A 15,114-nucleotide genomic window follows, 5' to 3' on the forward strand; every position below is an offset into this window, starting at 1 on the left:
CAAATTCAAATTCGGCAGTGATGTTTCTGATCTGCTAGAAAGAAAGTTAACGGTTTAGGAGAACTTGTTGCTCCTGATGCTATTGTATTTTAAGCTATTTCTGAGAGAGTTATGTATTGTGGGATTTTTAGCTTCCCACCCCTTTTGAGACTTCGTTTTTCCCCCTGTTCATGGGTGAAAATGGTTTTAATGCATGTCTGTACCTGTTCAGGGTCCAATGGGGATACAAAAAATTCAGAATACTTGAGAAGACTTCCTACTTACTTGAAGAAACTATTTTTAGATGGGGCTTTTTTAGAAGTTTCTTAAAAACTATATCACTTTTTTCACAGTTGTTTCTCAGTTACGTATTCTTCTGCAACTTAACTTGCAAAAATGTCTTTTTGTGTTGAAATGACAAAAACAATATGCAGCTTGTTAATGGGCAGCTTTAAGGCTTCAGAAGTAGATAGTTGGAGAGTGCTGATACAATCTGTGTTCTATTTATTAGCTGTGTGTGCTGTGCATTGTTAATTAATCCATTTTAGCTTGATAGCAAAATATGTTTTCTTTCATAGAGTGAAGATACGCAGCAACAAATTATCAGAGAAACTTTCCATTTAGTATCGAAACGTGATGAAAATGTCTGTAATTTCCTAGAAGGAGGATTGTAAGTATCAAGTTTGAAATAAATGCCCAATACTTTTTGGCTAGCAAATATTACTAGTGCTGATTATAACTGTAAAAACAGTTATATTATAATGTAATTTCCTTGAGACTTGAGATATTTTAGTACACAAAAAATAATATCATGTTACACCAGGTATACATATTCTTTACAAACTGAAGCATACTTTTTTTATATATATATGTGTGTGTGTATCAAAAAGAGTTAGGCCATGAAACTAATTTTTTCTAGTGCTGTAACTGACACAGTGCCATATCTAGTACAGTAGTTGTTTCAGACACAAGATGGGGAAGAAACAGGCAGATGATACCTAACGAGTTTTGCTATAATCAAGCTAAAGATTCTTCGTCTGATTTCAAGAGACAATGGTATTTGCCATACTCCACTGAGAAAATTAAATTATTTTGTAGTGCTTTATCTTGAGCTCCTAACACTTGAGTGGACAGTGTCTGGTAGTAGTATTCCTCAGCCTTTTTCAGGCTTGCTATATAAACTAGGAAGAAAAAAAATATGTTTTAAATGTGCTGACTAATGAAGTTTCAACCAAATTTTTTTTTATTAATATAGGTAGAGCAAGGTAGGAGGAAAGCCAGATTTACATCTTCGATCTCTAGAACACACAAAAAAAATATTCCGTCTTGAATCGTCTTGGTTGTTTATTAATGTGGTCTTGCTTTAGTTGAAGAGAAGAAATTCTGAAATGGAAAAGTGTTTTATTTTGAGATATTAGTCATCAAGAGTAAATAGTTACAAACCCACCTTCTAGGAAAGGGTTTACTCTGTCTAATTGATGGAGTAAGCTCATGATCTCCAGTCTAAACACAGAGATTGTCATAGCCTGTTAAAAATTGTAATTACGGAAATTTCTCATTACTGAAAATTCGTATTTTAATACCTAAATTTTCTGTGTGCAGAGTCAAGTTAAATGCTTAGCTGTACCATGTCAGATGGTACACAAAAGACCATGATGTCTTTTTCCTGATCAAGATGATTCCTGAATTTTTTATTTTACTATTTTTAAACTAAAATTTTTATCTTCCAGCTACTCAACTGGTCATTGTATCACGAGTTTTTTTGAGATTATTTCAAGCTGGAAACATGCTGGCTTGACTTCTGTAAGTGAAAGACAGAAGCCATTTGGAGGCTTTTAAAAAAAAATCACAGCTGTGCAACAAAAAGAAAATAAGACAGAGGACACCACTCTGGTTTTCCTCCTACTGCTCAATTCTGGAGTTACCATTTCAATACATTTTTTCAGGTTTGTTCTTTTCTTTTTTTAGGACAGGGATCACTTTATAGTTTGCAGTTTACCCAAAGGCCACAACAGTTTACATATACTAAATCCATGTACTGAAGTATTTGAAAGAATTGGGTAAATAAAGCACAAAAGAAGAAAATTTAATTGCCATTTCTTTCCACTTTCACGTTTGTTTGTAATACTTTTGTCTGATACTTCTTAAATGTAGTTCCTGCTCTTCAGGAACAAAGGGTTCCCCCTCCCCCCACCCAAGCATTAATGCATATCAATATGCTTAAACAAAGGTGACCTAAAAGATGTCTTGTTCTTTTTATTTATTTACATATTCTCTCCCTATGATAAAGGCAGAAAGTAACGGGATGAGTTATGATACAGCAAGCAGGTGGTTCAGTTCTGGTGCAGAATTAAGGAGGAATTCTGGATGTTCATAACCATGTAGGTTCAGGCTACAAAATATTTTGATTTCTATTTGAGTGGGCCTTCTGCTGCTCAAAGGAAATGTTGGGGATCTGAAGAACATCTCTTCTTATGATTTATGTACCTTCTTTGGGAAGGCTATAGCAGAAGAGTAGCAGGAAATGCCTGTTCAGACCTCTTCTCTTCTTGTTCAGTAATTTGATGATTAGTGAGACCATAAAAATGTAATTCCTTCTGTGACTTTAACATTGCATCACAAACTACTGATTGTAGTACAGTCTTATTTTTCAAGATATAAACACTTTGTAGCACAAAAGTGTTCTTAGTTATTAAGTGGACCATAAACCCGATTTAAGCCTTTTTCTGTAATCCAAATGCCAGTCTGCATTATAGTTTCCTTTTTCTGATGATGCTCCTCTGAGAGGACAGGGGAGGATTCATAGGCTTAAGATCTGTTAATCTGTAAACCAGATTATTCCCTGAACAGTGCCCACTAGTGTGTAATGGGAGTACATTTAATACCTGTTTTTTGATGAAATTGCATGGTCTGTTTGAATTTATTTTAATAAAAACGTGCATATGTTCATGTAATTACTATCCATATGGGTAACAATAACAGTGTTTGTGTGTTTAATGTAACTTGGGCTGTCTTGGTACTTAGTATTCTTCCGTTGTAATTGTATCACAAGATAAAAGCTGTTACATAGTTGGATTTGGGAAAGCTACAGCCAGCCATTAACAATAGACCTCCTATTAACTGAAATAACTGTGAGTATTTGCTCAGCTTATCCTGAGATGCTAATTAAGCTTTCCTGTTTTCTTTCTCATTTAGATTGATAGGTGGATCTGATAACAAACTAATTTACCGACATTATGCCACTTTGTATTTTGTCTTCTGTGTGGATTCTTCAGAAAGTGAGCTTGGCATTTTAGACCTCATACAAGTAAGTTTTTTTGCTGCTGTGTTTTTTTGGTAAGTGGAATTCTACTTCTAGGTACCTTAGAACTACAATATTTAGCTGTGTCTTTTTCTCTAATACTTGGAAGTGAAGGTGACTGTCAGTACTGAGAACGCACCCAAAGTGCTGAGTATTACTTTTAGATTGTTTGCTGTTTCCTGGACTGTCTTTGAAAAAGTTTCCCAAGTTGAGGAGAAAGTAAGGAAATGGTTTATTTGGAACCTACTCAACAATCAGCATCTGGTTTTTTCTGCAATTTTTCAGGGCTTTGTTTTAGCTGCAGCTAAATGTGGTGTAGTTCAACCATTTTCTAAACAAGTTTGGATTATGAGGACTTTGATACATAAAGCTCAGTGTATGTATATAAACACACATATGTATTCACTACAAATACATAATGGATTAACACATTCAAAATGTCTTTGGATGAAACTTTCCTTGTGGTTGATAGGATTTTGGTCAGATGTACCTTAGAAAATGGGTGCAAATGCTGCCCTAGGCATGTGTTCTGCACTGGGGGGCGGGGTGGGGAGAGGTGAGGAGAAAGAGAGCCAGGACAAGTTCTTTGTGGATCTCAATAAGAAGGGCTTGGCAACAAAATGACTTAATAAGATAACTGTTTAATAGAATAAGAAGAGGAATGTAGATAGTAAGTCTTACACCCCTTCAGATGCTGCGCATCCCATGTTCATGCAGCATCCAATGGAGCCCAGGTGGATTTTCCCGTGGTGCACTGTGCAGAGCAGATCCTGTCCATGGAGAGAAACTCTCCATTTTCTGGACATTGGAGCTATTATATAATTTCCTCACAAGAAAACAACTCTTCCTAAAAGATGTTCTCATGAGAACTTCTTGCTCCATTTTGAGGTACAGACAAGGCAATGCAGATGGTATAATCACTGGTACCAAGTGAGAGCTGCCTGCAGGCTCCTCTGTTACAGTAAGCTGGCTGACTTTATCCTGCAGCCAAGGAATTTGTGCAGCCACGGCACAGGCCTTTACTTACGCAGGGGAAGTGTTATGTGGATCACTAACTCCTGCCCGTGCAATGGTCTCTTACCAGGATCAATACATTCTATTGATCCACCTACAGTTTACCTTTCCCAAAGACATTTTAAGTCATAGATTACATTAATAAGACAGAGGCTTCTTAAGCCCAATAGAGTGGACGTAGCCTGTTCAAGACCACTAACTCCTCAACCATAATGTCTTCTGCAAGACTCCCAATACAGCATGTATGATTTAAATATATCTGTATCAACTCAGCAACAAAATCATGTGTGGTAATAGGAACACTCTTGCGTCAAGAGAACTATGACTACACCAGTGATTTTTCAACCTGAAGTTTGCACATAAACAATTTCAGTGACAATTGTTAGTGCAGTCAGATGTGGCAGAAAATAGTTTCACACTATGAAGTGATGTTAAGTCTTTACATAAAATGGGTCTCAGAGAGATATATATATATGTATGATCACTTACAGTTAAGCCTTTCAAAAGCTTGTACATCAGGAGAATTGATCTATTACATCAGTCAAATCTGTGTTATCCTGAGACATGTGTCTGTATCTACTGATTATTTCACTTCAGAAAGTACTGTGAGCTATAAAGGCCTCACAATTCCCTGCAGACCTTTCATGGAGCTGGGTAGCTTCTCATAGTCACCTATTAGTGTTCAGAACAGCTCTACAGTGTTTAGTGCTCTTCTGGACAGTAGATCCAAATGGTCTTTCTGAGTGGATGTGTGGGTAACAGGAAAAGAAACTTTGCTTCTAGATTCTTATATCATCTTTGGTCATAGAAACATTCTGCAATATCTGAACAGTGCAAGTTGCTGACTGAGGTGTACAGTGGAATTACCTGTTCTTACCAGTTTGTGTACTGTTGCATAGTTGCGTGTTGCTTAGTGTGTCTTCTTACTTGGAAGTGCTAAAACATTTATGAACTGAGAACAGAAGCATGTTAATATTTCATGTGACTTAGGGATGTTTTTCAGATGAAATGGATATTATAAATATCTTGGGTTTAACCAAATAATAAGGACAGGATCTAGGTCAATCATACTGTCCCTGTATTTTGCAGGGACACTATGCAGGTTCAACTAAGATTTTTATTTGTTATGATATATTAAAAATGCCACATCAGTAGCTTCCAGTTACACAGTGTAACCTAAATTTTACTGTAAAGTTTTGAAGCAAATTGCTTGAGCTTACTACTATCTATATTTGTATATAGGTATATATACAAACTCTCTGAATTAGGGAGATCTTAAACTTTTTTCTAAATTGTGTTCCTTCTTGCACCAGAAGTATTTTGCTGGATTTCAATCTCTCAGTCTTTATCTGAGATCTTTCACATCTTACCCATTATGCCCTGGTGTTTAATTACATGCCAGTATAATTACTTGAAGGAAGCAGAACTAATAGGAATGCTATTTCTATTTATAGAAACACTTTTCTGACCCATATAATTATGTTTATAAATACAGTCTCACCACAATATCTGCAGCTGTTTAGTATTCCCATTTCTCTAGATCATTGCAATTCAGCCATTTGATTATAGTAGAAAGTATACAGAGATTAATTAAATGTTTTTAATTTCCAGTCTGCCTGACAAGAAGGATCTGTTTAATCCTCTTAGCAATAGCAACCAGAATTAAATGTATCTTACACTGGAGAAGTGCCCCCAGAAAGTTTATTATTACATCTCAACCCCACATGCAACACAGGCTGGCAGTGTGTACACATCCACATCTACTCAAGCAAATAAGCTTTGTCTGTTTTTTGTTGAAAAATGTTGAACCATTTTTATACATCTTTGTTTGCTATAGTTCAGAGACAGCACAGGTAAGAGTAAGCTATCTGGAGTTTGTTATGACTCATACATATACTGAACTGTTTACACAAGGAGTTATATAGAGGGTCAGTTTGTGGTCTCCTGAAAATAAACTAGTGAAATGAACCTAGAACTCGGTCTGGCACTTAAGGGTTTTCTGTCTTGTAAACTGAATAAATCTATATTAGGTTAGCTTACGCATGTCAGTCTGCAGCTCTTTTCAGCATAAAGTTTTTGTTGTAACACTACTGTGAAGGCCACATATCACCATTCAGTCAGAGCTGTTTCACAGGTAAGTATGTCTGGCTCAGGCTTAATGAATGCAGTGTATGTGTTACCAATCACAGACCTTTGTCTCATATTTTATACTGTGTTCAGACTACATGTGTTTGAACACCTCAGGCAAATTCATACTGTTAATTTTTGTCCCATTTTTTTAAAAAATACAGACATGATGCTGTTTATTGTTTTTGATAATTGGATGGGAGATAGGTCAGCATCTGTGCTATGCTTGGTAGGTTTTGCAGTCTTTTGGATTCAGTGTAAATTATGCATATAGGAAATACAGTGCAGTTCATGGAAGATGTTTTTCTCGGTGCTTAAAGATAAATCATCCTGACCCAAGATGCTTTTACGCTAATTCAATAAAAAAGGGAGAGGCATATGACCGGGATACGTATTTTGGCATAAAAATCCCTAACTAGTTCTCAGTTAACACTGTTTATTTGAGAGTTGGGTGGAAAGTAAAAGGCAGAAATTAAGAACCAAAATAACATTATGACCTAAAAAGCCTTATTGGTAATGCATTAATTCTGCTTGAAAGACCTAACACACTTCTGTTTTGACTAATCAGCAGGACTTGTACAGTCGTTCCTGATACTGTAATCTTGGCATTCTCTGTATAATTTATGAGTACTTTTAAAAAAAAAAAATTTGAAAAAAACCTGGGATGTCAGTGTAAGTGTGGGGAAATGCAGAGGCTGCTCCAAGGATTTCCCAATTAGAAAGGCTGTGGAAACACTGTAGTCGATTTCATATGCTTGCAATGATATGTGAATGATGACTTATTAAAGGTAACTCCTAAAGCAGAAGAGAAACCAGTCTTGTGTATGGAGAGGTGACTATATGGTCAGACTATTATGTTCTAAACTAGTTGGAGTCTCAAGTGGCATTTGAACAGTCAAAAGCAATAAAGTAGAGGACTCTTCAAGGGCAGATTGAATTAATTCTGTCTTAAGGTTTACCATTGCTGTTTAGCCTAAGAAGGAGGATGGGATATTCTTGATATGAGTTACTTCTGTGTTTTTACTTCATTTTTTGTGCTTGCTTTTGTTAGCGTACGACATTCTAGCATCAGATGCATTTAATTGATTAGGTGTTCTGATTTTTCTGTTAGCCTTGTTATCTTCCCAATATTAATGTATGTTTTATTCCTTTGTTGTCTTACTTGCCTAGTTAAAAAATGAGCCCTTTTTATGGTAAAAGTGGTGTTTTATGTTTTGTCGTATTGCTGAGTATACAGAGCTGCTGGCTTGTATATATCCAGTAACAGTGTGGTATTTTGATTCATATACTTTACTCTTCAGGTGTGTATCTGGCTTTATTAAAGCATATTTACAGCAGAAGAAAAGTGTGGGTGTTTTCCTTTTTTTTTTTTTTCCTGTTTGCTTGCATGGAACTGTGCGTGGGTTTTTCTTTGAACTGTAAAAGATTATGTTTTCAAAAATGAAGCACAAGGGGGAGCTAGTAATTCATTGTGCATGCATCCTTATTTTCCTGCTATTTGACTCCTGTGTATATGTTTCTTTTCCAATAACATCATAAAGTGCATTTGAACTGATGTGTGGGGAGTGTGTGTGTCCTGAAACAATTGGTATGTTATTTTGATCTGTAGCATCTGAAGTAATTCCTGAAGTACTTAAATTCTAGCCCTGCTTGCCATAGTGTGCAATTCATTTGACTCTCAACTAAAATTATGATGAATGTGGCTCTAATTTTTTTTACTGTACTGATTATTTGAAGGCATCTTAAAATAGGTCAAGGAATGTTAGTGTAAAAAATCTAGTTTACCTTGTAGACTAATGCTTTTGAAGACCAGTTGTTCGTAATAGATGTATACCTTGTCAGTGCTGGCATTACTCTTGAGGAAACCCTCCACGATGCATGGAAGATTGAGGAAATTTCTAAAGCTTCCATGAGAAATCCTTAGCCAGTGAAAAATCACTCTGAAAAATACTCAGTGCCAGCTGATTTCCCTTAGATTAAAAAAATGTTTGGTGTGCATTACTGCTCATGCATTGCAAGCAGAGATGTGTGAGTTCATTCAGTGTGTGGTGTTGTCACTATATAATGGGTAAAGATTTAAAAGTAACCGTTGTAACTATGAATCAAGTGCTGTTATAGGAGAAGCCCTAGTGATTTTAAGGTCACAAAAATTAAACTTGGGTGTTTTTGATGTGTGGGCATATATACTGCAACTAAATCTGTGGGGGCCATTTTTGACAATTTTTGAGCTGCTTTTATCTTCAATGTGTTCATTTTGTTTTCCAAGGAGCTAGATGGATGTCAAAGTCAGAGTATGTACATATGCAAACTTGGTGATGTATATGAGGAATAGTTCCTTTTTCAAAAATAGTGCCAAACTGTTATCTCTTGTAACTAAAACTTTTGAATAAAGGTTACATTTACACTCTTATTTCCAATATTCTTCTCACAGCTAATACCAAACAGCACTGTCCTTGTAACCACATTCTCCTAAGATACAAGGAAAGTAAGAGAATGTCTCTCATCATTTGTCTTGCAGCACACAGTTATGAACTATGTATTTTGTTCTGCTTAATTAGAAGGTTTTTTTCCCTTCTTCATAGAAGACACTTATCATAACAAATTAACAACTGCTTGAAGAAAAAAAAAAAGATCTGCTTTGCTTAGCTTCAGTATAATTTAACAGAAGCATATCCATTTACTCAGTTAATTGTTGTCAGTGAACCTTACGGTCTTGAGTCCGTCTGTGAAAATACTCTTATGTTCCCAGCTGAAGAATAATCCTTGCTCTAAATGGATGGACCATCAGTTAGATGTAGTTTGACTTGAAAATGGAGATTGGTAGTAGTAGTAATAGCAAGAGCAGAGTGTGATCCACTTCTCTTTTATAGTGCAAGCAGGATCTGAGACTGGGAATTCAGATGTAAAAGTAATCTTTCTTGATATGCAGTGTAGACAACTGGAAATGGCCGATGTCAAGTAGACTTGTTTCACTGGGTCTGTAGCCATAAATGTGTATCTATAGAAGCAGGCCTTTTAGCCACTTTATTTTTGTTAGTGGAACACAGCTTCTCATTCCTATTTCTCTGGGCCTAGGCAGTCTGAAATCTGGTTCCTCTCTAAGACTAAAATGGCATTAATAAACCATGTTGAAAAGAGAGAGAATCAAAACCAGGTGTTTAACTTCTTCCATATTGGAGATTTAGGGTTTGAATTTAGAATTGCAAAAAAAAAAAATTACATACAGTGACAACTTAGTATTATTAAACTCACATTGTGACAAAACAGCCTTGAAACATATAAAACTGAGATTAAAATTGCCCGCAAGTTGCAGCTTACTTACTAGTCATTAATAAATGATCTGTAAATTATTACAGAAATGTCTTTTAATTTCGAGGACTTTAAGCTCTCAAACTCAAGCATGTGTTCAACTTAGAGATCTTGACACATCTCATCTAAGTCAGTAGGAGTTATGCCTTGCATAAAAGGGACTGTGCTTATACCTCCCAAAGACTGGAGTCTTTTGTTGGCACTCACCACAAGCACATGGTGACTGGCATTCAGGAGCTTTGGGAGCGCAAGTACAGCCAGCTGTCTGTTATCTGGCTAACTGGGGGCTGGGTTGTTCTTAGGGTACCAAAACCTGCTAACGTGAGTACTGAGGAATCTGTTACAGAAGTACCCAGAGCAGCGTAACATCCAGTCCCTCTTCAGCAGAGATCATTGGTGGTTGGACTTCAGCAGCTGCTTGGATTTTTCTGCTTTGTGTGCTTACATTCTTGATTCAGGGAGAAGGGTTATTTGCCTAGTACAAACTGCTGGATTTTTCTAAATTTATGTGGTGGTATGCCTGACAGGATCAGCTGGTGTGGCGTTAAGACAGCTGCCTTTTCCCTTGGTCCATCCTGAATTCAGCAGGTCTAAACCAGGTGAAAGCTGCTGTACTGTTGCTGGAAGCTGTAATGCTGACAAACTTGCATGATGCTGACAGATTGCTTTGCATATGTGTCTCTGTGTAGCAAAATTAGCAGTAATCTGGTTGACCAGGAGATGCCTGCAATGCAGTAATTGTTAAAAATTATAATAATAATAATGAAAAAAACTAGCTGATTTTTGCTTAATAATTTGATTCTAATGGAATGGGAAGGAACACTTTAATCACAGCTGAGAAAATTGTAGCATAGATGATGTTACTGGTTTTTCAAGATGCGGCTATTGTTTAAAGCTGTGTGACTTTCAGCAGAGTTATAACATAAACTGACTTGTGCATACAGTTTTGCCCTCTAGAGATAACATACTGTTGACATAATAATGTTAATGACACAATTTTCTATAGATGCTTATAAAGCATCTATAGATGCTTTTATATTATATTTTAATATAGATGCCTTAAAATCTGCCCAGTGTGTATTTTCTGTATTTGCTTTTGTTAAACCTCACACCTAATGGAACTATTGAGTTTCTGTTAAAGCTTCACCTCTGGCTTTTTTTTCCCTCTTTGCAGGTATTTGTGGAAACACTAGACAAATGTTTTGAAAATGTCTGTGAACTGGATTTAATTTTCCATGTAGACAAGGTACTGTGATGAGCTCCTGTAATATTTCTTGTCAAGTAAAATGTTTGGTTCAACTGATACTTGGTATTAAACTCTGCAGTGATTCTACTTTTGTTGTCAGTGAAATCTAGACAGTTTCTATGAACATAATATTTTTAAGACTTGAAAGCTATGGAGGGACATGTCTTTCTGAGGCAAACTAAATAATGTGTGAGATTTACGTAGTGTTACTGCACATATCATTGTCGAATTGGAGACATCTGAATATTCTCAGAGAAGGACTTAGTTTCAAGAGATAATTTGTTCTATTTTGTTTATGGTTAGGTGTTATGTTACTCAGAACTGAAATTGTTACAGGGTTTTCTAGTTAAGGTTGGCTGTTGCCTTTCAAATGCTATGATTATGTAATTGAAATGCTGTGTGGATCTTTCTCTTCTAAATCTCAAGCAGACATGATGTCTTTTTTCAAACATGTAGAAACTATCTTGTTTGAATATTCCCAGCTATCAGGAACAAGTGTTTTATTTCTTAATCTAGTTTTAAGAAATTATATTACTATAGTAATCTTAATTTAAAAGAACATTGGCACTTCTTGGTATAATACCTAACATGCTGAGAACTGAATACACAGAATTTATTCCTTCAGTTGCATTTTGTGCCTACTGTTGCTTTCTGTGCAGTCACCTTTCCCTGTCTGTGAACAACTTTGCAAAAAACACATAGGGAAAATAAGACAAAAATCACTAAAAGTAGACTACAAACACTAACAAGTTAAGTATCTTCAATAACTATTTGGAACTGACTCTGTTTCAAAATCAGGAGGTTCTTTTGGAATAATTGTTTGTACCTTGACCAGACAGTGAAATGCAAACGACCTTGAGTAGGTGTTTGAACTGACACTGTGCTCATGACAAGTCATTAGGATTTCTAGCCTGTATGGAGTATGTTGGCTGTTTCCAAAAGAGCAGATTAAACCACTCAAATTCTTTTTTACTTTATATATTGGCTTCTGAGCTTAAAGAACCCAAGTACTGCAATCATTTTGTGGCAAGGAGTTTGATCTTTATCTTTAGCTGCAGAATACTTTGGCTGCTATGCAGTCCAAGCTGTTGCTTTAGCATGTTTCATTCAGTAGCATTACTTAACATAGATAGTCTTTTACATTTTATAGGAGAAACATCTTTCTAATAAAATGTAGAGAATTTAGGTGCTTCAAACTGTTACATTTCTTGAAGAATAAGTTACTTTGTATTGCCTATGAGATTATATTTTCTTCTTGAAAGCTATTTGTCAAAGGGGAGATCAAATTTAAGTGTTTAATTTGATTTACTAAAAAACTGCATGAGAATCCCATTTAATGTTTAGGCCAGAATTTTCAAACTCTGAGGAAAATGTGAACCATGAATACTAATTAGATATTTTAGTAAACTAAAATTTTTTTTTAACATGGAATTAACTAGTGCAGTGATTTTTTTTTTAACGAGCATAAGTTGACAAAAGAATACAATACAGAAAGCTGAACTTCTGCAGTAATGCAAGGCTACTACCAGCAATACAGTAGCATTAGTTGTGCAGTTGTGATTAATCTGATGTCATCTCTATTCTTTCTTGTGTTTGTTTTGCTTTTCCCCTCCTGTGTAATTGCTTTGTAAGACTTAACTGTATACCATAACATAGGATCAAACCATTTGATTTGGTACAGTTTAAGTTCATTAGTATTCTTGTAGATCTGTAATTAAAAAAACCCAGGAGTACGTATCTGTGAGATTACATCATTAAATTCTCTTTAAACTGCTGATGAGGTCACCTTGTCAAGAAGCAAAATGCATTGAGTCTTCTGAGTTACAACACATTCACTTTCTCTTGTCAGATATTTGTGACCTGGCTTGTTAATAGATTTCAAGTGTCCGATAGGGAAAAACAGCAACTGCTGCTGTATGTTTGGTCTAGAGAGAGTCTTAGTTATAGTGAGTACTTACATGTGGGAGCTGTTTGGGGTGAAACATTTCAAATATTTGTATTTTGAGTGGTCTGGTGTTGAGAAAAGTGAGGACTAATTGATTTGGATGAGAGTTGATCTGTGTCTTCAGTTCTTGATGGAGTTGCAGAAGGTCACTTTCCTCCAATCCTCTTGCTTCAACTGCCTAAAAACCAAGAAATACCTTGTAAAAAAATGATGTAGCATGTGAAAGAGTTAAACTATGTAATCTCAACAGCTGTTGCCTCTTTAGTAGCATTTTATGTGGCATTTCTGTAAGGAAACATTTACCTTCATCAGGCAGCCATCGTTGTAGAGGACTCAGTGATGGCTTACAGTAATCTGGAGCCAAGAGAGATGCTTATTCAAGAAGAATATTGGTATAGTACTAGAAATTCATTTGGAGAATGGAATATAGATGGGAATGAGACAGTGTCTCTTACGTGCTGTAGCAGATGGGCACTTGAGATGTTGGGGAGTGTAGTTTGTACAGGAGAGAACTGGGCTTCTCTTTTACAGATCAGCTGTGTTAAAAACAAACAAACAAACTTGCTATAGCTGGAGCAAAACACTTTCCAGAGGAAGAGGTTTATTTCAGTCCTGTACTGATTCCTACACTGAGTCCAGGAGTGTAACACTTTCTGATGGAAAAGATGTCACAGAACGCTATCATAAGCATCTTTTACAACTAAAATACTAAAATACATTCAGTTAGGGTTGTAAGGAAATACTTCCATTTTTCCACAAGTTTTTGGCACCTGTTGAAATATCACTGGGAGTATCATGATCTCTTCCAAGAGTTTATTATCTGACCAGAACGGTGAACCTTCTAGAATCAGATTGCAGCTTGAAGACAAGAAAATGTGTTTGCCAAATTTTCCTGGGAGTTTTCTCTTGATGCATTCCTTCTCCACATTTGTTAAAGCACACATTACTGCTTTTAGACGGCGCATAGAACAGAAGTAGGAAGCACTCCTGATTTTTGTAAAAACACCTCAGAATTATTATTATAAAAATAGCAATTTTACATTTTGAAAAGTTGGTGTTCTCAAAAGCTGGACTTATTTTAGAACATAAATGTAAGTGGTGTTTGCCATGTGCCTTCAGTCTTTCACTGAAACACTGTTTTGAATACACTGTTGAAGTCTATTTTGCACTTCATTGTCACTTAAATTTTTTTTAATTCATAAATTTTTTTGTTTCTTTAGGAAAAGAATTAGTGACTTTTTCAGTAGAAAAGTAGAAAAAAATAATCTGTATTTGTTAATTCAATATGTACTTGCAATGAAAAAGAAAAAATAGTTAATATTAAAAATGTATGTTTTGCTACTGCTCATATCTGGGTAAACTTTTGCTAGTACTGTTTTATTATACTGCCTCTTGCTGGCAGCTATTAAGCAATATCTCTGCATCTTCTACCAGGTTTGAAAAAAATCTAAACCAAAAACAAATAAATTAACAAAATGGTCCAAAACCAAATCCAGTCCACAGGCAGTTGCACATGCTTTCCGTATTTTAAAACGGTATGCAAAAATGCTACTGCATGTGCTGTAAATTCATAGTGGAAGGCCATGTGTCACTAAGTAATAGGTTCAGTGATGTCTGGTATCTCTTTGAATCCAAGTAATGATAGAGAACATTAATATTAATGATATTGTTTTCTAAAACTTTTGGAGATTTGTTTGGATGCCTGTGGTCCTTCCACAGTTACTCTTTAAAGCATTTACTACATGTGAGAAGTAGTAAGTGTTAGAATGTTCCTGAGCAATTTCATAATATGGCTATTATAAAGTTGGCTAATGCAAAACCATTGTATGCAATGAATTGATCTTTCCTAATTTCTTATATATGTATACATGATTTTTGTTTTCTTTCCTATTCATATGTATGAATAGGAGAGACACTAGGTACAAAAGACAGACACTTTTGGACAATTAATATTGCTGACATGTGCATCACACTTAAATTGTCACTAATTATCTACATCTATCTTTTTCCAGAAAGTTTGATTTCCTGTCCGTAATGGATAGAGAAAATTTCTGGCTCTGAAGCATTGAAACTCTCTCCACATCATGAATTAACATGTTTTTACAATAAAATCCTAAGATAATTCACTTACAGGCCTTGAGAGGTGCCTGGTAGCAGAGGCTGCTCCCAGCAGGATCAGCCATGGGGGCAGGC

General features: G+C 35.7%; 1 protein-coding gene across 1 annotated transcript in view; it reads left to right on the plus strand.

The window, feature by feature from the left end:
• Positions 1-557: 557 nt before the first annotated feature.
• Positions 558-15,114, plus strand: part of AP3S1 (adaptor-related protein complex 3, sigma 1 subunit) — a gene marked incomplete at its 5' end in the record, with an annotated part of 28,148 nt that continues 13,591 nt past the window's right edge. The window contains 3 exons of the mRNA XM_010290173.1: positions 558-649; positions 3,175-3,286; positions 10,905-10,976. Coding sequence (XP_010288475.1) covers positions 558-649; positions 3,175-3,286; positions 10,905-10,976 — 276 coding nt within the window. The remainder of the gene's footprint in view (positions 650-3,174; positions 3,287-10,904; positions 10,977-15,114) is intronic.

Source organism: Phaethon lepturus, unplaced genomic scaffold (assembly GCF_000687285.1).
Source record: "Phaethon lepturus isolate BGI_N335 unplaced genomic scaffold, ASM68728v1 scaffold40566, whole genome shotgun sequence".
In the NCBI taxonomy this organism is placed as follows: Eukaryota; Metazoa; Chordata; class Aves; order Phaethontiformes; family Phaethontidae; genus Phaethon; species Phaethon lepturus.